We start from the raw sequence: 24,766 nt of genomic DNA on the forward strand, positions 1-24,766 counted from the left end.
GAATCGGTCGCTAGTCGTACACCTAAAGACCGATTACATTGGGTCAGTTACTAAGTACTGACTTGTAACTCAAGTGGTCTAACTACACTGGAGCGCTTTCAGCTTATTATAGATAAAGAGCCAAGGCGTGCTAGACCTTCGTTATTTTATAAAAGCTGAAAGTTTCTTTGCTATTGTCTCCAACACCGGGAGGAACGATCAGCGACTATGAAGTTTGGATCATGGTGGCTTTGGGCAGGGGCGCCGGTTTTTTAAAATTCCCGTGGGTGCTCCAGCCATTTTAATGACATACCTACCTAACTACTTATATTTTTGTTAGTTATATCAGTACTAGCTGACCTGGGTGAACTTTGTACTGCCGCGCCGTACCTAGTAGAATTATTTTAGATAGTCGTGGGTGCCCAGCACCCACTATTTACCTCTCGTGGGTGCTAGAGCACCCGAGCACCCACGGAGTCGGTGCCCCTGGCTTTGGGAGATAACAGGTAACAAAGGTGTAAAAAAGTTTAGTAACTGGCAGAGGGTTGCCACTTTCCTAAGGCTGAACGATAGACTGCACTTGGACTTTGCTCAGACTTAAGACACTGTTAAAACGAGACAGCGCTATACCGCTGGCATAAATCTGTCTCGTTTTAACTGAAACTTAAGTCTAAGTAAAGTTAAAGTGCGCTCTATAGATGTCAACGCAAGTGTCTGGCAATGCATGGTGTGATTTGTAATACTAACCCGAAAAAATAAAAAATAAATTAGACTTCATACTTTGACGTAAGATTTTTTACACCTTTGTTACCTGTTATCTCCCAAAGCCACCATGATTCAAACTTCATAGTCGTTGATCGTTCCTCCCTGTGTTGGGGACAACACGCATAGGAACTTTTATAAAATAACGAAGGTCTGACCCTCGCGTTCTTGTGGTCCAATAGAGGTATCCGCCATGAAAGCTACTCAGACCGTGTTTGAACTTTGAATCGATACATAAATTATCAAACCCTGGGGCCAGAGTTGTATAAGTTACTAGCTGATGCCCGCGACTTCGTTCGCGTGGATGTAGTTTTTTAAAAATCCCGTGGGAACTCTTTGATTTTCCGGGATAAAAAGTAGCCTATGTGCTAATCCAGAGTATATCTATCTCCATTCTAAATTTCAGCCCAATCCGTCCAGTAGTTTTTGCGTGAAGGAGTAACATACACACACACACACACACACATACAAACTTTCGCCTTTATAATATTAGTGTGATGCAGCACCTGAAATTAAGACCTGAAATGAAGCATAACTCCGGAAAGATAGAGTTGCGTGCTTAGGACTTGCTTAGGATTTAATAGGGTAATGTAAACAATAAATTAATAGGATATTTTGAAACAGAGGTAATTTGAAACAGTACTGACTTCGCGAAACTTGAAATTGTTAGCGAGCTCATAACGTTACCTCTACTTCATTCAAGGCCCGCGCTCCGATATATCAATCACTAGCTGATACCCGCGACTTCGTTAGCGTGGATGTAGGTTTTTTAAAATTCCCGTGGGAACTCTTTGATTTTCCGGGATAAAAAGTAGCCTATGTGCTAATCCAGGGTATAATCTATTGCCATTCTAAATTTCAGCCCAATCCGTCCAGTAGTTTTTGCGTGAAGGAGTAACAAACATACACACACACACACACACACACACACACATACAAACTTTCTCCTTTATAATATTAGTATCAATCATTTCTATTTTACAAACCTTCCAAAAACTGTTTCAACTCACCCTGATCACTGTTTCAATTTATCTGTTGTACGAGGGGAGTTGAAACAAATTACTTATTACATTCAAGTCGATTTTTCAGTCGCTACATAATCGTGAAAATGTAAGAAAATGAACTATCATTTTCAACAGAATAGAATAGAAAAGAATAGATTTTTATTCAAGTAGACTTTTACAAGTGCTTTTTAATCGTTAAAATAATTTACCACTGGTGCGGAATGCCGTTCCTACCGAGAAGAACCAGCAAGAAACTCGGCAGTTGCTCCTTTCAATTGTTCAATTTACAATAACGGCAGTAATCTCATGATATATATACAATACGATGTGCGTTTAGATTTTGTGTATGAAGCAGAAATGACAAAATTTTATTTGTTTAATTGTTCATAATTTACACGGTCCTTTATTCCAAAATTGTTTCAACTGCCCTCAGTCTCTTGTACCTATTTATATAATCAAGGTTTCAAAAAACTAGAAAAACACAAGTAATACGTCGATCTATAATTTTTATTTATACTCGTTATTATATAGTTTGACGAATTATATACAATTACATAATATCATTATGTTTCATATTACATAGGTACCTTTTAGGAAATTTTCTTGTCTTAGCTAAATTCACAATTTTTTTTCAAACTTTTTGCTTGATAACCAAATTATTTACTTACTGAGATTTACAGCGCCTTTTATGGCTTTCAAAATCTTTGGATTTTGATAAATTTTGTTTCTTAACAACATAGATTTTATGCTTTAAATGAACATAGGTACTATAATATTAAATAATATATATGATATTGTGTTAAGTATAATAATAATTATTATTATGAAGTTCATATCATACAAATCCCATCAAAATCAGTCAGTGAATAGCTACGATGATTAGAATACAATTTGCGCGCAATTTTTTTAATCGTCATCAAACTAATTATAAATTATGATAGTATGAACGGGTTTATTTGACTCATTTACATACATTTCTGATTGAAGTTAATTCGGGTTCCGCATCTTGTTACATTTGCAAGTCTCGGTTTGACCAAGACTTTAAACATAATATCAGTCACGTATTTTTTTTAATCAGATATAAGTTAGCCCTTGACTGCAATCTCACCTGGTGGTAAGTGATGATGCAGTCTAAGATAGGATCGGGCTAACTTGGAAGGGATAGGTATGGTAGTTTTAATAAACCCATATCCCTTTGGTTTCTACATGGCATCGTACCGGAACGCTAAATTGATTTGTGGCACGGTTTGCCGGTAGGCTGGTAACTAGTCACGGCCGAAGCCTCCCGACCAGTCTCTGGTCTGGTCCCACCAGACCAGACCAGAGATTTAGAAATAATAAAGTTCAAAATCCCTGCCTGTTCAAATTTTTGTCACAACAGTTTTTTGTCGAATGTCGCGAGCTTAAAATAACTTAAATTAGAATTTGAATAAGTAAACAACTATAGCAATAATTAGAAATATTTTTCTTATAAAAATATGAGTAACAATATTATAAGTAATGAAGTAAGTATAGTAAATAATATCAGTCACATAGATATAGGTGGAGACACATTACTGTATTTTACTCTACACTCACAGAAGGTGATCAGAGTCATACTTGTTACATCAAGCGTCAGTTCTGCACCTGATCTCTCTCCAAACATGTCGGGTTGCCGTTCCATCGGGCTATGAGAGTGAGGAAACAGAGATAGAGAGTGTATCTGTGTTTGCACTTTGCATACACACTTGTGCACTTTACTACCGTCCTATTTCTAAAAAGCCAGTATGATAATATTTTCTACGTGAAATTCAGTTACGGTGCCTAATCTCAACGGAGGTTAGCCAACTAGTAACTACCAATTTATTCCCTCACTCTAAGGCACTTAGATCTCCACGGGCGAGGATATCGCGACGAGTCCGTCATACTATCGTCGGATAATCTCCCCGGTACAACGATAATTCCGCTACCGAGTCGTCGCGACTCGCAGCTATACGCACGAGACCACAACGGATCGCCGCGTGACGTGACCGAACGTCTCGTTGGGCCTCTCAAAGTCTCAACTGTGAGGTCGCGCGGGGAATTTGCGAGACCCGACGATATCGTTGCGAGTCACTCAACGTATCGCCGCGATAATATCGCCCTGTTAAGATAAGCCCATAGAGTTTGTATCGGATTTGTGGCACGGCGAGATTATCGCCGATACTCTCTCTCCCCCGTGGAGATGGCGCCTTATAGTCCGTCAGATCGGAAAGAAATCAGGCGCAGAACAAACTGCTTTAGTACTTTCCGAGGCACAAGGATGTAATACCGCCGATTTTCCGATTCCGGGCTGGAACTGATAATAATTTCTCGACACAAATATTTATTTACTTACTTTGTAAATCTGACCTTACCTGGAAGTTGGGACCAGAACCCAGAATCTCATAATTCGTAGCCGAAAAAACTAATCACTAAACCAAGGCAGTTAATACAATTAATACACAACCAAACAGTTTATCTGCATCTTAATTCCAAAGAAAATAAACGTCAAAGCGAACATCTAAATATGCATCCATCACAAGTTTCATAATCACTAGTATTTTCAGTTGTATAGAAGTAGTGTCTCTTGTCCTTTCGACATTGATTAATATCGCTTGTCCAATAAAAAACCCGAACGAATTCCTGTACAAATCCTACCTAATCAGTCTTTTCATCAGGGATGCTCGCAAAAGCAGCGAGGGATATAAGTGAAACCTATTACTTATCATCATATTTGTAAGCTATAAGCTATGAAAATGATCCTTTTGGCAAGGTTAAATACCTACTTACATCCCTCACAGGGAATTCCATCACATCCGTGGTGAAAAGGCAGCGTTAGACTCATTTTATAAATATTTATTGTATCCCATATTCTATGGAAAATCTAGCAGTAGACACTTTGTTCATAGATACGATGTAGGTATAACTACAGTGCCTGGCAAACAACTTGAGCAATGACGCGATTGGCTGACGAATGGCGGGTGCACGCGATTGGTTAATCAGTCGGCGCGAGTGCACGCGATTGGTTGATACGACGACTTTCGCTTCCCGGATTCGCCAACTTTCTCCCACTGTACACCTCTTCAGGTCCAAGTTGTTTGCCGGGCAATATACCTAAAATTCCTAAAATGTTGAATTCTTATAATGTTGAAATAAACAAAATATACAAAATGTTGAATTCCTAAAATGTTGAATTCGAAATTTGTTAAATGTTGAGTCCTAAAATGTTGAATTTTGGAATTGCAAAATGTTGAATCCCAAAATGTTGCATTCGCAAAATGTTTAAAAATGTTATTAAAAAAAAGGAATCAAAGAATTACTATCAAAGTTGTCAGTTTTTGTGACAGGAGCTATCTCAAAAATTGAGTTTGTCCCTGAATCCAGTTGATCTTTTCGTTAGAGAACTATTTACATACCTTCAACTTTGTAAGGAACCCTCGGAATGTGAGTCCAACTCGCACTTGGCCGTTTTTTCTGTTAAAATTACGTATATTTTGAGATTCAACATTTTGGGAATTGAAATTCAATATTTTGCGAATTCAACATTTTGGGATTCAACATTTTGCAACTTCGAAATACAACATTTTGCAAACTCAACATTATGAGAGTTCAACATTTTAGGAATTCAATATTTTGACCCTGAAGGTTTATGGGATACAATAAATGATGATGACAAGTCTTAAAGCTCTTTCCGATGCCGCAAGCCTTCGCTCGGGTTGATTGTGTCTCACTCAGCCATGCTGGTTTTCACGTCCCCACAGCTGAGGGTGTTGGGTTCTGGGGAGGGCAGGGCGGCTGGCGTTGGTCTCAGCTTGGCTGAGCTCAACTCGTTGCTTTGCACCCAGAGTTCCAGCTGGAAAAAGATAGAAAAAAGAGTTCCAAAAACAGCTTCCGCTAAAAATCGCCTAGGGATTTAAACGTCTTGGTAAAGACAGACATTTATAAAAGTCTTTCCACTAAGCCCGAATTAATTATTTAGGTAAGTAACTAATATCTCTTAAACTTCTTCTTGAACCTGCAACATCAAGAATCTATACAATTATATCGGATGTGCCTTTAAAATTCTTGGAGCAATATGTCTTAACTGCGAAATTATCTATTGAAAAAGGTTGTCTACAGTTAAAATTAATAAGAACCATCTTCATTCAAAAAATCAGACCGATTTCTATCATGCTCTACAAAAAATGTTTCCCAAAGACATAGATCATACAAGATTAGACCCTCCCGTCTTTAAAAAACACCGGCCAAATGCGAGTCAGACTAGCACACCGAGGGTTCCGTACTCGGATATTTTTTCCGACATTTTGCACGATAAATCAAAAACTATTATGCTTAAAAATAAATAAAAATCTGTTTTAGAATGTGCAAGTAAAGCCCTTTCATATTATGATACCCTACTTGGTATAGTTATCTTACTTTGAAAATTGAAATACATTTAATTTTTTTCTGTGATGTAACGACAAATTCACGATTTTCGGATTTTTTCTTTACTTGTGCTATAAGAGCTACCTACCTGCCAAATTTCATGATTCTAGGTCAACGGGAAGTACCCTATAGGTTTTCTTGACACACACCACAGACGGACAGTTAGGCCAGACAGAGAGACAACAAAGTGATCCAATAAAAGTTCCGTTTTCCTTTTGAGGTACAGAAGCCTAATAATGGTAAGAATCAACCACATCCTGACCTCAGATGGCATCTTTTCCGGCGCAGGTTTGCAAGTCCCAGCGCAATGCAGCTGAAGCAGCAACTCAGCGATCGCAGCCACTGAAGTATCAATGATCCTTTGTCGGCACAAAGCAACTGCGTGGACGAAGCCACCCGGTCCGATGAACTCATGCTCCATGAAAAATGTCTTCTCGTCCCAGTAGATTGCCTGGAAGTATGAGATATGGGGTAGAATGGGAGAAGAACATAGTTTGGCTACATCAGGGTATTAGGTATGGGTACCTACACTGAATAAGAGTGTACGACAAAACATTCTCAGTTAAAAAAAATTGGGGACTACCACGACAGGCAAACTAGAAACCGTAATAAGTTCGCAACTCCGCTCCGCCTCAGGAAAATGGGAAAGTCATTTGTGGGGATGAGTGTAATATTTTATAATACAATCCCACATTTGACTTGCCTTTACAAAAGTTTAAAAAATCTATTAAAAGTATGCTCCTGGAAAAAGCATATTATTATACAATTATGTAAATGATAAAAAAGCATGGATTTGACTCGTTCCAGCAATGCGCGGAGCTGCAAAATTGCTTGTAGGTATAGTATGACATAATATTATTGTAAATTGAACAGTTAAAAAGAGCAACCGCCGAGTTTCTTGCTGGTTTTTCTCGGTAGGAACGGCATTCCGAACCAGTGGTAAATTATTTTGACGATTCAAAAGCACTTGTAAAAGTCTACTTGAATAAAAATCTATTCTATTCTATTCTATGAAATTCCTTCAATAGTTTTATCTGAAGAACCCGTTCTTCCCAAAAAAGTAATGGCCTTTGATGGTACCTAGTAGATCCGTAACGATAGTACCTACCTAGATATAGATTCGTTTCCGAAATTTATCTTTCATCATTACAAGAATGCTTGTAAGTAGTGCTTGTATCGTATTTTTGAATTCAATACTAATTGTTTTAATCTACATAATATATAAAGTGACAGCTTAATCAGCAGCTTAGAATTAAAACTAATATACCTAGGTATCTTGTATATTATAATCTACTATATAAGTATAATAAAATTGTAGAAAAGTGGTGTCTGTACAATGGAAACATATAAAAAAAAAGTAGCAGGGGTTGTTATTATATCGATGCCGAACCCGAAATTGTAATTGATTTTTTTTGTCTGTTTGTCTGTGTGTTTGTGCACGCTAATATCAGAAACGGCTTATTCGATTTAGATACGGTTTTCACTAATATATTGTAGTAAGCTTCACTTAATATTTAGTGTTTATTTCATGTCAATCGATTCATAAATAAAAAAGTTATGTCAATTTAAAGAATCACGGCGAACATTTTTAACGTACAGAGTACGTACTACACGCCTCGCGCCTGAGCGTCCGTGGCTATATAAAGCGCGGTCACTCTTCCAAGCGAACGAAGTCGCGGGCACAGCTAGTTAAAGATAAAATAGGTATCTAGCTATAAAAAAACGATAACATTTTTATAACCTGCGTTCTTAATTGATTTATAACATGATTATTTTCCATTGACATTATTGTATTTTATGAATGTAACGGTATCGTTATCAACTATCGGAAGTCTATAGCTTTATCTTACAAAAAGATAAAATTATCGACCTTAGACTGGTATGTACTAGATAGATCTACCTACTGAAATTCTGAAAACTTCACATCCGGTTGGTTCTAGTTTTGAGATTCAATAAAAAAATATTCAAAACTAGCTGATACCCGCGACTCCGTTCGCGTGGATGTAGGTTTTTTAAAATTCCCGTGGGAACTCTTTGATTTTCCGGGATAAAAAGTAGCCTATGTGCTAATCCAGGGTATAATCTATTTCCATTCTAAATTTCAGCCCAATCCGTCCAGTAGTTTTTGCGTGAAGGAGTAACAAACATACATACACACACACACACACACACACACACACACACACACACACACACACACACACACACACACACACACACACACAAACTTTCTCCTTTATAATATTAGTGTGATTATTTATCAATATTTTAGAAATACCCACGGGATTATTGCTTGCCTTATGGAAATTATTGTTTAATTAATATTAATTAAAGTAGACCATTTGATTTATTTACTGGTTAATCGACTTCAGCTGAGCTCGAATGGAATTTCTAAAAACCCTTTCTTATGGCGGAAACAAATTATCGGATGCGGCTGCGGTGGTCAGCCGTGACTTATGTGTAAGTATCTAGATAATATAAAACTGGCCAAGTGCGAGTTGGACTCGCGCACCGAGGGTTCCGTACTCGGGTATTTTTTTCGACATTTTGCTCGATAAATCAAAAACTATTATGCATAAAAACAAATCAAAATATGTTTTAGAATGTACCTACAGCTAAAGCCCTCTCTTATGATACCCCACTTGGTATAGTTATCTTACTTTGAAAATTTAAACACTTTTTTTTTAATGTTGTACCCACATATTGACGGTTTTCAGATTTCTTCCTTTACTTGTACTATAAGACCTACCTACCTGCCAAATTTCATGATTCTAGGTCAACGGGAACAACAAAGTGATCCTATAAGGGTTCCGTTTTTCCTTTCCTTCCTAAAAATGAACTTTTATTTATTTTATTTTATTTATAGAAGGAAAATCTACAGCGAAGTAATACTAATAAGAGTCTTAATACTAATTACATCGATAAATATGGCTAATTACAGATTTTCTCGAAAATAATAATTATAATAATTTGTCTGAGTGAGTGATACATAGTTAGATACTAAAAAAAAACCAGAATTAATTAAGTAAATACATCAAAAGTGGGTTAAGAAAATAAATAAATAATTTTATACGTATAAAAAAAACAGTATCTCAGGTAGCCTAAATAAAAAATAACATAACATAATAATAATATTGAATATAATTATGAAGCATTTAACGAATTAATGTTTAAGGTACAAACAAGGTGTTTGTGTGTGTGAGTGTGTGTGTGCATGTGAGTGTGTGCGTGTGTGTGTGAGATGATGTTAAGTATGTTGCACTTGCGTGTAAGAGAAAAAAAAAAAAATTATTTGTGGAGTAGTGAAATGTGTCGCTTAAATGTCTTTTTAGAATGGCGAAAAAGGTCAATTTCCGAGTAACGGTTATTATGGGTGCGAGTTATTCTAGCAATGGGTGAATTTTGTGAGTATTTTTTTCTTTTAAAATCAACGTGAAGCAGTGATGTATGCCGAGTGCGTTTTGGGGGTGCAACTAATTGTATTTCGGATAAAAGATGAGGACTGTCAATCTTACCGTTTATAATATTATACAGCATTAACATGTCAGCTATTTGCCTCCTTTGCCCACAAGTTTGTATATTATAGTGTTTACAGTTTTCTTTATAGTCGGAAGGTTCAAAGTAAGTACGAAAGTTTAAATGTTTAATAAACTTGCGCTGTATCCTCTCTATTGCTTCTATAGGCTTTATGTAGATAGGTGACCAAATGCTACTACAATATTCTAAGTTGCTCCGCACGTATGCAGAATAAATAATCTTAAGTGTCCTAATTTTCTTGAAGGGTTTACAAGTTCTTAAAACAAAGCCAAGCATAGAAAAAGCTTTGTTAGTGATTGTTTCAATATGAGGATTGAATGACATTTTATTGTCGAGTATAACTCCCAAATCGCGGACCTTATCAATTTTGGGGATAGTTTGGCCGTCAATAGTATAATTAAATTGTATAGGATTTTTGTTTCTTGTAAAACTGATGTGCTGACATTTACTTATATTAACTTGTATTCTATTTTCTTTGTAATAGCGAGAAAGTCTATTAAGGTCACTCTGTAACTTCTCACAATCATCTTCACTGTTAATTCCTAAGTATATTTTGGTATCGTCAGCATACATTAAAAACCTCGAATAAAAAAAACATTTATCAATGTCATACAAATATATGTTATAGAATAACGGACCCAAATGCGAGCCTTGTGGGACTCCAGAGGGGATCTCACAGACATCTGATCTACAGCCACCAACCACTACAGCTTGAGAACGATTAGTCAGATACGATTTTACCCACCTCAGAAGATCTCCGTGGATGCCTAGATATTCCAATTTATTTAACAGGATCACGTGATCCACACGGTCGAAGGCTTTCTCAAAATCTGTGTAGATCACGTCAACCTGTACACGATTATCCATTGATGACAGTATGTCTTCGGTAAATGTTATTAAATTGGATGATGTGGATCGCCCTTTTATAAAACCATGTTGTTCTGGTGGGATCGCCCTTATAATAATTGGATATATTGAACTATAAACAATTTTTTCGAGCATTTTGCCAAATACATTTAAGATCGATACAGGACGATAGTTTTCTACGTGACTTTTACTACCTTTTTTATGAATCGGAACAATATGAGCTTCTTTCCACTTAGACGGAAAGAACCCTTCTGCTAATGACCTATTGAAAATAATACTTAGAGGTGTAATGAGAGCCTTACATGCGTGTCTAACAAAGTAAGGTGATATGTTGTCACTTCCCGCGCTTTTAGATGTATCAAGCTGGCCTATACTTTTTGAAATTTCGTTAATATCAACTTTGAGGGAATGAAGGTGTGACATACTAGAGTTAGTTGGAGATCTGAGATTTGAAGATGGGTATTGCTTAAGGGGTTGAGAAAAAACGTTATAAAAGAACCTATTAAACTGAGCTGCGTGATCCTTATTACTAATGGATTCGACATTTTTATAAACTAGTTTTCTTGGTAAATTGGTAGTGTTACGCTTGGATTTCGTATATGACCAGAAACTTTTTGAATCTTTTTCCAAGCAATGTTCGGTAAGATCAGTATATTTATTGTAGCATTCAGTTTCAACCTCACGTACTCTCTTTCTCAACCTGGAAAATTCTTCTTCTTGAATGAATTTCTAACTTGAAAGACTTACCTTAGAAGTAATAGTAAACTTGGTAAAAGGCTTCAAGTATCGTCTGTAGCGGATGGTAGTGGCGGCCTGCAGGACCGCGCCGCCCGCCGCTTTGATGTTGGCGTAGAGGCCAGTCCTTTCGTAGTAGTCCGCCCTCGCAAAGTCCAATTCTCGGAGGTATCTTGCGTTGTTCATGTGGTAGAGTAGGGTGTCTATGTCGTTGAGAAGGCACCACGCTAAGGGGATATATTTAGTCGTATTGACAAACGTATAGCTATTGGATGCAGTGTAAGGTAAGGGGCAAGCGACGGGTCTGCCCGCGAAATTCAAATTTTATTTGGTTTTGACGTGACAACGTCTTATAATTCGATAGAGCCGGCTGCACGTACGAAAAAACATGACTCATGCGACGTTACCTCGCTCTGAGGCGTTCCATGTAAGGCTTGAAGTGCAAGCGAGAGCGCGGAACGAGCGACAAAGAAGCACAATCGGCCTTTGTTGTCACGTTCAACTATCGTCAGTAAACCGACTTTACAGACAACCAATTTTTTTCGCAATTTGTAAACTAATACGACAAAGTAAGCTTATGGCATTCTAGTTGCGACAATGGCAGTATCATTTCCACGTGTTTATATAAAAATCTTTACTTGATAAGGTCCAGTTTAAGAAATTAGCTCTAGTATCGACTAATTTGTGAGTTACAGTCGATACTAGAGCTAATTTCTTAAACTGGACCCTTTCAAGTAAAGATTTTTATATAAATAGGTGGATATGATACTGTTATTGTCGCAACTAGAATGCCATAAGCCTACTTTGTCGTATTAGTTTACAAATTGCGAAAAACCAGATAAAATTTGAATTTCGCGTGCAGACCCGTCACATCCACCTTAACGAAATGTGCTAATTTGAACGTATTTTGAAGGTTTTTAGTTTAGTCTCCCTCCGAAATTCGGGACGATTATTTGGATATTTTCGGTATAGGGATCGTGAACTGGATAATTAGATGTTGTGATAGCAATCACGCTCTAATTAAATTATAGGTATATTTTGCCACTAGTTTTTTTATATTAATACTCTCGGATAACCTCTACGCGTTGAACCTATGTTCTTTGCGTTGGTTTTGGGAGGACATTCCAATAATTCGTTAAAATTAACTAAATAATATCTGTTTTTCTGACTGACGCTCATAGTATTCAACAAAATTAGTAAGCCACCGAGGCGGTTAGTAGGTAAAAATCCTACATAACCCACCCCCAAGACGACTAATAAGATGACTGTGACTCACATACAGGCGAAACTACACGGGAACCCTAAAAATACGACTTACATTCTACTTCAGTGGTGTCCAGTATACAAATCTTCTTCCTGAAATACCTCGCCTTGGCTACGGTGTAAAACATCCTCGCGAAGTATGCTACGTCCAGGGTTCCGTACAGTAGGAGTGTGCCCGCCACCATCATGGCGCCCCAGCCGGGGACGCACACCATCCACATGGTGGTAGCTGAAGATATGTGCGTATTATACCTAGAAGGGAGATAAAGTTGTATGTGTTTGTTTGTACGTTACCACTTTTCTCGAAAACTAATAAACTGATGTTGATGCAGTTTTTGCATCAAGTACTCGTACCTACGTATTATGTTAACCCATATGTTGGCCGTTGACAACCTAATACCGACCTACTGCCTAATTAATTTGTTTTTTAGGGTTCCGTACCTCAATAGGAAAAAAGGAACCCTTATAGGATCACTTTGTCTGTCTGTCTGTCTGTCAGTCGTTTCTGTCAAGAAAACCTATAGTCCCGTTGACCTAGAATCATAGGTAGGTAAAACTTATAGCACAAGTAAATGAAAAGTTCCGAAAACCGTGAATTACATCACAAAAAAAATATGAAAAGTTTCAATTTTCAAAGTAAGCTAACTATACCAAGTGGGGTATCATATGAAAGGGCTTTACCTGTACATTCTAAAACAGATTTTTATTTATAATAGTTTTTCATTTATCGTGCAAAATGTCGGAAAAAATACCTGAGTACAGAACCCTTGGTGCGCGAGTCTGACTCGCATTTGACCGGTTTTTTTATATAATAAAATAGCGAGCAAATGTGCAGGTGGGTCACCTGATGTTAAGTGATTACCGCCGCCCATGAACATTTGCAGCACCGCCGATGCGTTGCCGGCCTATAAGACTGCAGACTGCAATGTGTGGAAACTTGGAATGACTTTTTAAGACGACCTAGGTAATTTATCCAACAGTGGATGTCCATGTTGCATCGTGTGGACTGTGGATATAGGAGCATATCCAACAGAGTATTATCCATATTTTTTATTTATTTATTTATTTATTCATATAAATTCTACAACAACTGTCCGGCGGCTGCCAGCTTTTTTGAAGAACTTACCTACTTATACCTTGAAAAAATAAAAACTATGGATAATGACCAGTAGACTTGACCGTTTAATAAAATAATAATAACTTGGAATAACTTGGAAAAAGCAATAAGTAGATCCTAAGAAACCATCAGCTCAATGAATGTAAAATTATGAAAATTTTACAAAAAAAACTCACCAATTTTCTCGAAACCGGCATTTGCGAACTAAAACATTGCACCACAAAAATTATATTTAAAGCAGATTAAATGATTGGAACACGGTATAAAACTAATATTGTTTTTCCTAAATAAAATTTAAAAATAAAATTGTGGATGCAGTGGCGAAGGGTTTTCACTGACAAATCTTGACATTTTGGTCAATGCGCGCGCATCCTAATCGATACGATTCGTATATGGTCCCATACCTCTAGTAAAACAAGTTGGTACACTGGACTTGCGATTGCCGACCTCTTTTTGAAGCAACTTGATTTTCTCCAAAGTCTAAGTCTAAGTCAAAATCATTTATTCAAAGTAGGTACTACTATTACACCTTATGTTTGTCAGATTTATTAGATACACTGAACCTGCGATTGCCAACCTCTTTTTGAAGCAACTTGATTTTCTCCAAAGTCAAAGTCAAAATCATTTATTCATAGTAGGTACTAGTACACCTTTTGTCTGTCAGATTTATTAGATTTGAAAGCCAAGTTTGAAAGATGATATAATGTTGATGATACAGACATAGATATTAGTTTTTAGAATATGCCTGCAAAATTTCATGGACTTTGGTTGCTTAATATTCAAATGAAATTGGAACTACGATTGTATGAAACGAGTGACGGAGAGAGCCCTCTTAAAACTAAATCTCCATACATACTAATATTATATGTAGTAATTATAAAGTAAGCTAACATTAAAAAAATGTATCAGCCGGTTTTCTATTCTAGCTCTAATATTCGCAAGTAACCTGTGATCTGTTCATTCACTGGAGGTTTTACCCTTATAGGGTCCAATTTGTACCTTTCTCGTACGGAACTCTAAAAATTACGCCTGTGAAACTTTACGTTGTAAGTGCTTTGTAATAAAGTGGCGTTCAATTAATAGGGTCTTGGACAGTTTTACGAAAAGTATATTATCTTAGTATGATCTCAGCCTAATTTTAGTATCACACTAATATTATAAAGGCGAAAGTTTGTGTGTGTGTGTGTGTGTGTTTGTTACTCTTTCACGCAATAACTACTGAATGGATTTGGCTGAAATTTGGAATGGAGATAGATAATATCCTGGATTAGCACATAGGCTACTTTTTATCCCGGAAAATCAAAGAGTTCCTACGGGATTTTAACAAACCGAAATTCACGCGGGCGAAGCCGCGGGCATCTTCTAGTATAATATATATGTCGCAGGTATATTGTCAAAGCTGTGATATTACAATCTCATTAGTGATATTATAACTAAACGGTAGATTGTCAATCGACTTCATTTCTTGCAATTTATCGGCCTGGTTTTAGTGACATTGTAATGTCACGGGGTCACTACAGCGATGTTGTGTGTTGTATGTGGTTGTAAGGCAATGATCATGATTGACACAGGACTAGTTTGCTGTCGAGCGTGAGGACGAAGTCATGTCCGGTGGGTCTCGCGTCGTCGTATAGTCGTCGCTTGGGTCGCACGAGGTAGCTGACGCCCGGTCGGCGGTGGAGGGATGTGTGGACCAAAGAGTACGTGGAGTGTGGACTGTGGAGCGATGCATTACAGCTGCAGTCCTAGAACCCTATTATAACTCATAAATTCGTCGACAGATGGCGCTGTAGGATATTGCACCGCGTAATCATATTAGAGTTCATAAGGACATAAGATGCATAGTTGTGGCTATGGCGCATTATTGTGGGAGTCACACATACCTAACTAATGTGTGAAATTTTTGAAGAGTCTGCAATCCTGATAGTTCACAGTTACCACCGTGGTTGCAGACTTGAGAAGAGTGCGAGTACTTCACTCACAAGTCACATCACAGCGTTGCCTTCATGTTGCCTATAGTCGACGTATTTTTAACCCCCGACCCAAAAAGATGGGTGTTATAAGTTTGACGTGTGTATCAGTGTATCTGTCTGTGGCATCGTAGCGCCTAAACGAATGAACCGATTTTAATTTAGTTTTTTTTTTGTTTGAAAGGTGGTTTGAACGAGAGTGTTCTTAGCTATCATCCAAGAAAATCGGTTCAGCCGTTTGAAAATTATCAGCTTTTTTCTAGTTACTGTAACCTTCCCTTGTCGGGGGTGTTATAAATTTTTAATTTACACTTGTTATAGGAACAAAATCGATCTGACGGATGTCACATCCGAAAAAGTGAGGGTGTCCAAAAATTTTTTTTGCTATCAATCAGTTCGAATGGGATATCAAATTATAAAAGAGAAATTATAAAATATATAGTTAGGTAAAATGTTAAAATACACCCAGCGACAGAAAAACAATTTAACTGTAATATCCGAATTCTATCCCTCCCTATCGGCGTTCACGGGTATTACCTAGTTCGGTTTTCAGTGTTGTTTAACTTTTAGTATATTATTTAGTTTAATCTAGGTAGAAGTAATTATTCTACCGATAATTCGATTAAATAGAAACAAACTTTCCAAAACTTCAAGATCTCTAAAATATTCAATCCAAAATGGTCATCACGCCGAACCACACGAGTAGATATTGACGGCCGAGACACGCTATGAACTCGGTGACCTCGTCTACATTTATACATCCCTTTCTTTCATATGACTTTAGAAAGAGATACAACTACTACATCCGATCCGACATTTTGACGCCACTCGGCGTTCAGTGACGTGCTCGGAGTCAAACAAGATAGTCTTGCTTTATCATTGAAAATATTGCATTTTAAACGTTTTTGAAGTTGAAAAATTACTTTTTCGAGCCATGCGAGAGTTTAAATACGATGTTGTTCAATTAATTCACGCTGTAAGAGACAGGCCGTGCTTGTGGGACAAGACGGCGGAAGTATACAAAGACCGGGCAGAAAGACGTGCCGCTTGGGAGCAGGTGTTCAGTCTTTTGGAGGAAAACTACGAGGAACTGTCGTCGGAACAAAAACGGGTTACTGGTAAGTTTAAACAAGATTAACTAAGCAGACGGGAAAATAGGTACGCGTAGATATTTTTAACCCCCAACCCAAAAAGAGAGGTGTTATAAGTTTGACGTGTGTATCTGTCTGTGGCATCGTAGCTTCTAAACTAATGAACCCATTTTAATTTAGTTTTTTGTGTTTGAAAGGTGGCTTCATCGAAAGTGTTCTTAGCTATAATCCAAGAAAATCAGTTCAGCCGTTTGAAAGTTTCTAGTACTCTTTTCTAGTTACTGTAACCTTCACTTGTCGGGGGTGTTATAAATTTTTAATTTACACTTGTTAATTATGATAAGCATACTTGCCTGAACTCGTTTTTCCTTTCAGGTGAACAAATTCTAAACAAATGGACGAACATCCGCGATACATTTGTCAAGACACTCAAACGATCTAGAATGGGAAGACCTCGTAGAAAATACCTATTATACGACCACGTGAAATTCCTCATCAAAGTTACCAACACCGAGGATGATTTCAACGTCGAACTAAGCACTGATGACAACTCAGCCTATATGAAAACAGAAAGGGAAAGTCCAAAAGAGATTCCGACCACCAGTACCAGAAAACGGTCAAGGAAATCAAATTATAGTGACGAAGAACCAAGAAGAAGCAAGGAATATGATAAATATGAGAAAATGGAAGATTTCGCGGAAATAGACGAATGTAATGATCCGAGGATAATGAACGAGGACGAGGCGTTCTTTGCTTCGCTCTTGCCATCGGTTGTTAAGTATTCTGAAGATGAGAGACTGGAGTTCAGGATTGAGGTGTTGGCGGTCATGAAGAGAATTAAGGAGAAGAGGAATTGGTGATTCATTGTTGTATAGATAGCTTTGTACAATAGTGTTTATTTTGGGAAAAAAAACAAGCCTCCTATATTAAGACTTAGGCCCATTTGCACACAGACACTTCAGATTTATATACAGAGTGTGACCGGAACGCTAGCAAAAACGAACACAGCTGACAGTACTGATGATTACTCATAAGATACCACAAAAACTCGAAAAATAAGTTAAAAGTTCTGTATTTCTTAACAGGGCTCTTTCCGTCACTCGTTTCATACCATTTCATACAATCGTAGTTCCAATTTCATTTGAATATTAAACAACCAAAGTCCATGAAATTTTGCAGACATATTCTAGAAACTAATATCTGTGTCTGTGGTGTTTTAGATTTTTCTAAAAATATGTAGTTTTAAAATTACAAGGGCTCAAAGATTTGTATGAAAATTTTAAGACCGCGTAACTTTGAAACCGAATATTTTAACAGAAATCTGGAAAACCACAGACATAGATATTAGTTTCTAGAATATGTCTGCAAAATTTCATGGACTTTGGTTGCTTAATATTCAAATGAAATTGGAACTACGATTGTATGAAATGGTATGAAACGAATGACGGAGAGAGCCCTCTTAAAAGTTCACAATATATTGTAAATAAAACATTTGACTGACGCTAGAGGTCAACGAACGTTGCGTAAATAGGTCGTAGGTGGGGCATCGACTCGAATTTTACACGTTATACTTTGCGGGTTTGAAAAATACTAAATCTCAAAAACTACAAAATAAGGCAATTTATTTATTAAGGTTATTGGCATTGGATTGCGATAAGGTATTTTAATAATAACGCTAAGTGTTAGCTAGTCTTTTTTTTTCTAGAGTTCCGGTTACACACTGTATAGTGCGCGACAGGTAGAGATGGCAACCGGGGTGGGGATGCCCCCGCACACCCACACAATCCCCGCTGTGGGTATGCGGGGCGTCCCCCCGCCTCATACCCCGATTGCCATCTCAACTAGAGCTGTAGCAAACCGTATGTATTCGTTACTGAGTAACGGGTGCGCCATCTAGTACCGAGTAACGAAACGTTACTCACAAATGCATCTCGTTACTCGAATTTTTCGTCGTAATCTCAACAATCTCAACCTATCGCGTACTCTAGTTAAAAAATTTAAATGCTGTCACTTTTTGGCAGCCGCATTATGCACTCATTTTCTGGCACTTGCCAGAAAATGACAGCATTACAAAATTATTAACTTATGCAAAAGTGGGCCTTCTAATGTGATTTATCAATGTGGCTAATTCAACAAAACGCAAAATCTAAAATCGAAATGTGTGAAATTACCAAAAGTCCAGAGTTGTTAAACTTTTAGGGTTCCGTACCTCAATTGGATAAACGGAACCCTTATAGGATCACTTTGTTGTCTGTCTGTCAAGAAAACCTATAGGGTACTTCCCAGAGACCTAGAATCATGAAATTTGGCAGATAGGTAGGTCTTATATAGCACAAGTAAATGAATAAAACCGTGTATTTGTGGTTACTACAACACAAAAAAAAAATGAGTTTCAATAAGCAAAGTAAGATAATATACCAAGTAGGGTATCATATGGCCTTTACCTTACATTCTATAACAGATTTTTATTTATTTTTATGCATAACTAATAGTTTTTGATTTATCGTGAAAAATGTTTGAAAAAATACCGGAGTACGGAACCCTTGGTGCGCGAGTCTGACTCGCACTTGGCAGGTTTTTTTTAAAATATTTTACTATAGCTATTTGGCATTTTGCGGTTTTTTGGCGTTTTGCAAGGGGCTGCAGCGGTCGACAAAAAAATATTATGACGTGGCACGTTGATTTAAAAAAAAAAAAAAAAGATTATTAGCCATGCCAATCATGGATAATAGTCCCCTTTCCCATCCAACTAAGCGCAAAGCTGTGTTAGGAGTAGGTACGACAATAGTGCAACGGGTGGGGTTTGAACCGCCGACCTTTCGGAATTCAGTCGGCTCCTCAACCGTTGAGCTTATTGAGGTTCTTGCGAGTACTTTTTCCAACACTTTGGCCTAACGTGTTGGAAATGACAACTATTTAAGTTTTTGTAAATAAAAGAATTATATAATAGATAAGTTTTTAATGATCATTTTTGTAGCACTTTTAAAAGTAATGTTTACACAATAATCATTAATCTCAAAAACACTTTTTGGGTGAAATAGAAAAAAAAATGAAACCTAAATATTATCAAGTCATTTACAACTAATAAATTTTAACCTCTAAGTGAAAAATAACAAAAACAAACCCTCAATACTTGTAGTTTGATAGTTAATATCGCAGGTAAACCGATCTACAATATCGAACAATAACAACATACTTACGGGGAATATAATATAAAAAACTCGAATTCTTAATTTTACGAAACGGCAGAAAAACAGTTTTTTTGTCCTTTCCGAGGGAAAAATATACACAAAATTTTCCAAAAAAAATTTATGGAGCACGCGTCCGAATATTTGGGCATCGGTTTGCCTTTAGTCGGTTCTTCACAAACCTTTTGAGTTATAAAATATGTATATACCTTCACACATGAAAGTCTTTGTTGCAAGGTTCATCAGAACGACAGAATATAGGGATAGTATACAAACACATCACACAACTCCTCGACAATCTTTTCAAATTCAAATTTACAGCCTACAAGTCCTGCACCTATTTAGACAAATTACTAAAATCCACTTACAATTTTCATATACGCTATGACAAACCTGATTTTTCTGTTAATGCATTCAAATTAGCGAATTTCTTTGCCCATATGGATTCTCGCGTTTGCCAAATAAAATACCTACAAGCGAAACTTACGCCCAGTCTTATCAAACGCCAGATATATTCTAAACTTCTTTCAGTCGTCGGAACTTTTTTATGAATATGGGGGTAGTCACAAAACCACAGGAAGAACTGACTAAAGGCGCGTGTGAACTTTACCTAACAACACTATCTTACAACTACTTGAAGTAACATCGTGAACTATGGTTTATACCGAATCCCACTCGATTACGAGCGCACAAAACATATTTTGTTACAATTCACTATAACATAGGACCGTTTTGAGAACGATCGAGCTCACTAAATTCACTAACTCTTCCCACATTTTTATATACATTTATTACGCGTAAGTACCACGAGAAAATTCTGTCATCGAAAAATGGGGGTAATCCCCCCCATGTCTATAAGTTTATATACACAAGCGGCAGAATACTGTATTTATTTGCGGCTTAAAGCCTTAAAAATCGGGGATGCCCCCGATAATACCGCGTCGACTCTACACAAGTCTATAACCGTACGTAGTGACTAGAGTCCCCGTAACGATATTGGGGGACATAGTTATTTACACCCTTAATATGGATATTTAAAATCACTCTAACTTAATAAATTCTACTATACTATACGGCGACACGTCATCGCTCTTCGTTAACGCAAAGAACCTCCTCTTTTTGAAGTCGGTTAAAAAAGCACTGAAAAGGCGCATTGGCACCGATTGTTTCTCAAAACGTAATCTCGAAAAATAAACCGCCGAAGTTTAAAGCTCGACGTCCGTTCGACGTCCGATTTGTGCAGTTCCCATGGAAGTTGCCATTTCAATTAAATCTAGTAATTATAGTACACAGTATCGAAAATTAAAATATAAAACATCGGCGTAGCTAACGGCAATACACTAAGGAAAACTCTCTTTTATCAGTCTAGCATTATTATGAGGGGATATAGATTTAACCATACATCTAAATCTAGGACAAATTCACATTTGAGTATGGCTTGTATCGTCTAAACGGAAACGCTTAACCTGCGCTTAACCTATGAAATCCCACTTTTATACAATTAATATATTATTAATACAGTATGTATACGAATATATTACACGAAATCTAACAACTAAACAAAGTGTCTTCTTCTAAAAAAAAAAAAATCGCCATTAAATCACGAAATACAAGTAATTGAAATAAGAAATGGCGTTTAACTCTTCTGAAATATACAAAGTAGCCACAGATACATCATCAAGGAATACTAAATACTACTTGTATTTCGTAGAATGAAAAAAAATGTAGATTTGAACTGTCCGGTGACGTTATGTGAAACCTAACATAGACGATATTAAAGGACAATAAACTTACAGCTAAAAATCAACAAAAAGAAAATACTTTCGAACAGAAGCTAAGTTATTTATTGTTATATACAAAACGATTTAACAATGTACCATCACTTAAACACTAGAGAGACCTCATAGTAAGAGATCGGTGTCAGTCTGGTGCGGCGACATGAACGTAAGGGACATCACTCACTGCGACTTTACGCACCGTCTATATATACCGTCTAAGCGTATGCTGAGATGGTGGCGTAGCACAGCACTAAAGATTTTGCAGAGCAGGGCAGGGGATGATGCATACGTCAAAAATAAATTATTTCTTAGTAATTATTAATTAGTGTCTTCCAAAATTGATAAAATCCACATGAGATATGCTAGTTTTATAATAGCTAACCATTTTAACTATCGGTTTAGTTAAAGAAGTACGTCAAATTACGTCGAATGTTAGGATGTCACATCTGTGAATTTCATTCAAGCTCCCTTACTAAGCGAGCGTTTTGACATTTGATAAAAAGTCGCTGATTTGACTAGTAGTCATCATCCCTGTTGAGCACACATGGGCTACGAGCATATGCTGCGACGCAGCTAAGGGTAGGATCCTATAGAGCGTATTCTGAATCTGCTTAGATTTGAGACAGAGTTAAAACGAGACAGATGTATATCTCTCACATAAATCTGTCTCGTTTTAACGCAACCTTAAGGCTAAGTAAAGACAAAGTGCGCTCTATAAATCTCACCCTAACTGACACAGAATCTTTCTAGTTAGTACAAAGAATAGTTTCTGAGTTGACGTGCACGCGCCGCACAGACATCTGTGCAGGCACTACAACGTACAACAAGTACGTTCATGCATTAAAAATCTGCCCTGCCCTGCTCGGAGCTGCATCGCCTGCGTGTCAGCTTACGTTTAGCCAGAATCGTGAGTAAAGGTAAGCCGGTCTAGCGACACATCGCTACTGGCTGTATCGCTGCAAAAAGTCGCGGTGGGCGATCACCCTAAGTCGCCGCGACGCGTTATAAGTCCATAAAATCACTATACGTCTTCTAATTAGTAAAATCCATGGCAGGCTTTCTCTGTCGGGGCTTTTTCGGCCTCGGGGGAGCCGGGGAGCCAGTGCAGCAGTGGCATCCTCGTTTCACGACCCCGCGGCCCGAAGCCCGCCGTCGAACTTCCAAACTATCTGGGGACCTTTCACCTGCCCGAGTTTTTCCGGACATGCTCCGTTCCACTTCTCCGTCTAAAGCGTGATACATCCGTTTCGCGGGGTACGTACGCAGCGGTGGATGCGTATCGTCCGCCGACGATCCGTCCGCACTGCCGCTCCGTTCGATCCCCCTCGCGTTTTTAATCACCGAATCCAGTCTCATATGGGTTCCTACTCCACTGGAATCTGTGGAGTTCGTCTCGTCAAATGAAGGGCTTTTACAACACTTTTCGCTGTCGCTACTAAAATCCATGGGTCGTCTGCTTTCAGATCGCTCGGAAGCAGAATTCGACTCCCAGAATAACTCTGCGTGTCTCTCTGGTGAAGAGTTGTCATCGTCCACATCCCCTGCGATGGATTCTAAGGTCGCATCTCGGGAACTGTCTTCGGCTATCATTTTGGCGTCATCACCAGCGATTATTGCGTCCGGTTCGTCCATTAGGAACCTCGTGTCCCTTTTATCGTCTTCGTAGCAGACTCGTCTTATTACTTGCGTAGCGTTTCCCGTCGCGTGAACGATCGCCGAAGCCGTATTGGAGAGGTGGAGTTCTCTTGAATCTGTCAATATATTATCGAATTTTGTGAGTCCATCGTCTTTGACCAGCACTGATGAGAGATTGAGATTTCCGTGAGTTACTGGGGAGGAGTTGATGATTTGGTCCATGTTGGCGTATTTGACGTTATTCGGCATTGCATGGTCGGGGTTGGCCTGTGATATGACCGTGGTCTGGGGCGCTGTAACGAGCACGGTGGCGGGCGCTCGACCGGCGTGGAATATTGTGGATGTGATGTGACGACCTTTCAGCCCTGATATTGTAAATGGTTGCACCTGGAAAAAGACAAGTAATAACTTATATTCAAGACATTTAACGATACATAACAATATTTTAAGGGCTATAATGGCTGTTGATGCATTAATCATTGACATTAATTAGAGCCTCGATAGCTCAACGGTTGAGGAGCGGGCTGAATTCCGAAAGGTCGGCGGTTCAAACCCCACCCGTTGCACTATTGTCGTACCCACTCCTGGCACAAGCTTTACGTTTGATTGGAGGGGAAAGGGGAGTATCAGTCATGATTAGCATGGCCAATATTCTTTAAAAAAAATCAAAGTATGAAGCTTTGATCCAAGCTAAGGTAAGGAGGTAAATGGCAGTATTCAAATAAATTCGGATCGTTAGTCCAGTTGGATAACAGGTGGCCTAAGTTACGTTATTTGGACCAAAAATACTAACTTGTGCAACCCACTTCGCTTCTTATTGGTGATCAACGCTAACCATAACGTAACTTTAACCATCCGTCATACAACTGGAGCTAATGTGAGAAGAACGACCTTACCTCTCCTTCATCCGTAGGCTCACTATGGAAGGTAGTGTTGGGATGGGAGCGGGCAAACTCTTCCTGATCCAATTGTATGGTAGCCTGCATCCCGTCTTCGCTCACAGTCACTATGCCTTCATCCAGTCCGAGGGTGGTCACGTCCAATTCCTGCTGGTCCTCATGGACGTCTGGTTGCAGCAACTCGTCTGTTGCTATCTGGTCATCTATATCTGGCTGTGGTATGCCGCTTTGGTTGAGGATTGTTGGTTGAGCTGCAACAAAGTACAAGTCCAAGTTTATTTTGCACTTAATGATGCGACATCTTCGTAGATTTCTGTTTTTTGAGAATCCTGCTTTTTACAACAGGGATTTTCTGGGATAAAAAGTATCTTAGCTAGAGTTTAGTAGCAAGACTCCGGGTTGCAAGCTTTTTCTGTACCAATTGCCAAAATCGGTTAAAAGGGATGGACCGTTAAGCCCTTTCATATGATACCCCACTAGATATAGTTACCTTATTTTGAAAATTGAAAATACTAA

General features: G+C 38.1%; 3 protein-coding genes across 14 annotated transcripts in view; 1 reads left to right on the forward strand and 2 right to left on the reverse strand.

The window, feature by feature from the left end:
• Positions 1 to 5,016: 5,016 nt before the first annotated feature.
• Positions 5,017 to 14,038, reverse strand: LOC123877243 (protein THEM6-like). Its single transcript, XM_045923794.1, has 5 exons — positions 13,866 to 14,038; positions 12,628 to 12,824; positions 11,322 to 11,536; positions 6,433 to 6,621; positions 5,017 to 5,598 (listed from the first exon to the last, which is right to left on the reverse strand). The coding sequence occupies exons 2-5, from the start codon at positions 12,791 to 12,793 to the stop codon at positions 5,473 to 5,475; spliced, it is 696 nt and encodes a 231-aa protein (XP_045779750.1). The 5' UTR covers positions 12,794 to 12,824; positions 13,866 to 14,038; the 3' UTR covers positions 5,017 to 5,472.
• A 2,463-nt stretch (positions 14,039 to 16,501) lies between these two features.
• Positions 16,502 to 17,682, forward strand: LOC123877244. 2 transcript variants are annotated; one of them, XM_045923797.1, is made up of 3 exons: positions 16,502 to 16,777; positions 17,126 to 17,521; positions 17,554 to 17,682. In XM_045923797.1, the coding sequence occupies exons 1-3, from the start codon at positions 16,594 to 16,596 to the stop codon at positions 17,562 to 17,564; spliced, it is 591 nt and encodes a 196-aa protein (XP_045779753.1). In that variant the 5' UTR covers positions 16,502 to 16,593; the 3' UTR covers positions 17,565 to 17,682. The 2 variants fall into 2 exon arrangements, with proteins under 2 accessions (XP_045779753.1, XP_045779752.1); XM_045923796.1 differs by having other exon boundaries at positions 17,126 to 17,682.
• Positions 17,683 to 19,448: 1,766 nt separating this feature from the next.
• Positions 19,449 to 24,766, reverse strand: part of LOC123877364 — a 36,936-nt gene continuing 31,618 nt past the window's right edge. For all 11 annotated transcript variants that reach the window (XM_045924041.1, XM_045924040.1, XM_045924031.1 and 8 more), the window contains 2 exons: positions 24,248 to 24,501; positions 19,449 to 23,738 (listed from right to left, as the gene is read on the reverse strand). In XM_045924041.1, coding sequence (XP_045779997.1) covers positions 22,749 to 23,738; positions 24,248 to 24,501 — 1,244 coding nt within the window. In that variant the 3' untranslated portion in view covers positions 19,449 to 22,748. The remainder of the gene's footprint in view (positions 23,739 to 24,247; positions 24,502 to 24,766) is intronic.

The sequence above is a fragment of the Maniola jurtina genome, chromosome 23 (assembly GCF_905333055.1).
Source record: "Maniola jurtina chromosome 23, ilManJurt1.1, whole genome shotgun sequence".
In the NCBI taxonomy this organism is placed as follows: Eukaryota; Metazoa; Arthropoda; class Insecta; order Lepidoptera; family Nymphalidae; genus Maniola; species Maniola jurtina.

Excerpts from the sequence above, each read along its gene's own strand:
- LOC123877243 (XM_045923794.1), bottom strand. The coding sequence starts at position 12,793 with ATGTGGATGGTGTGCGTCCCCGGCTGGGGCGCCATGATGGTGGCGGGC. Across the intron at positions 11,537-12,627 it reads GGACACCACTGAAGTAGAAT|CGTGGTGCCTTCTCAACGAC; the intron begins GTAAGTCGTATT and ends ATATCCCCTTAG. Across the intron at positions 5,599-6,432 it reads CGGAAAAGATGCCATCTGAG|CTGGAACTCTGGGTGCAAAG; the intron begins GTCAGGATGTGG and ends ATCTTTTTCCAG.
- LOC123877244 (XM_045923796.1), top strand. The coding sequence starts at position 16,594 with ATGCGAGAGTTTAAATACGATGTTGTTCAATTAATTCACGCTGTAAGA. Across the intron at positions 16,778-17,125 it reads GGAACAAAAACGGGTTACTG|GTGAACAAATTCTAAACAAA; the intron begins GTAAGTTTAAAC and ends TTTTCCTTTCAG.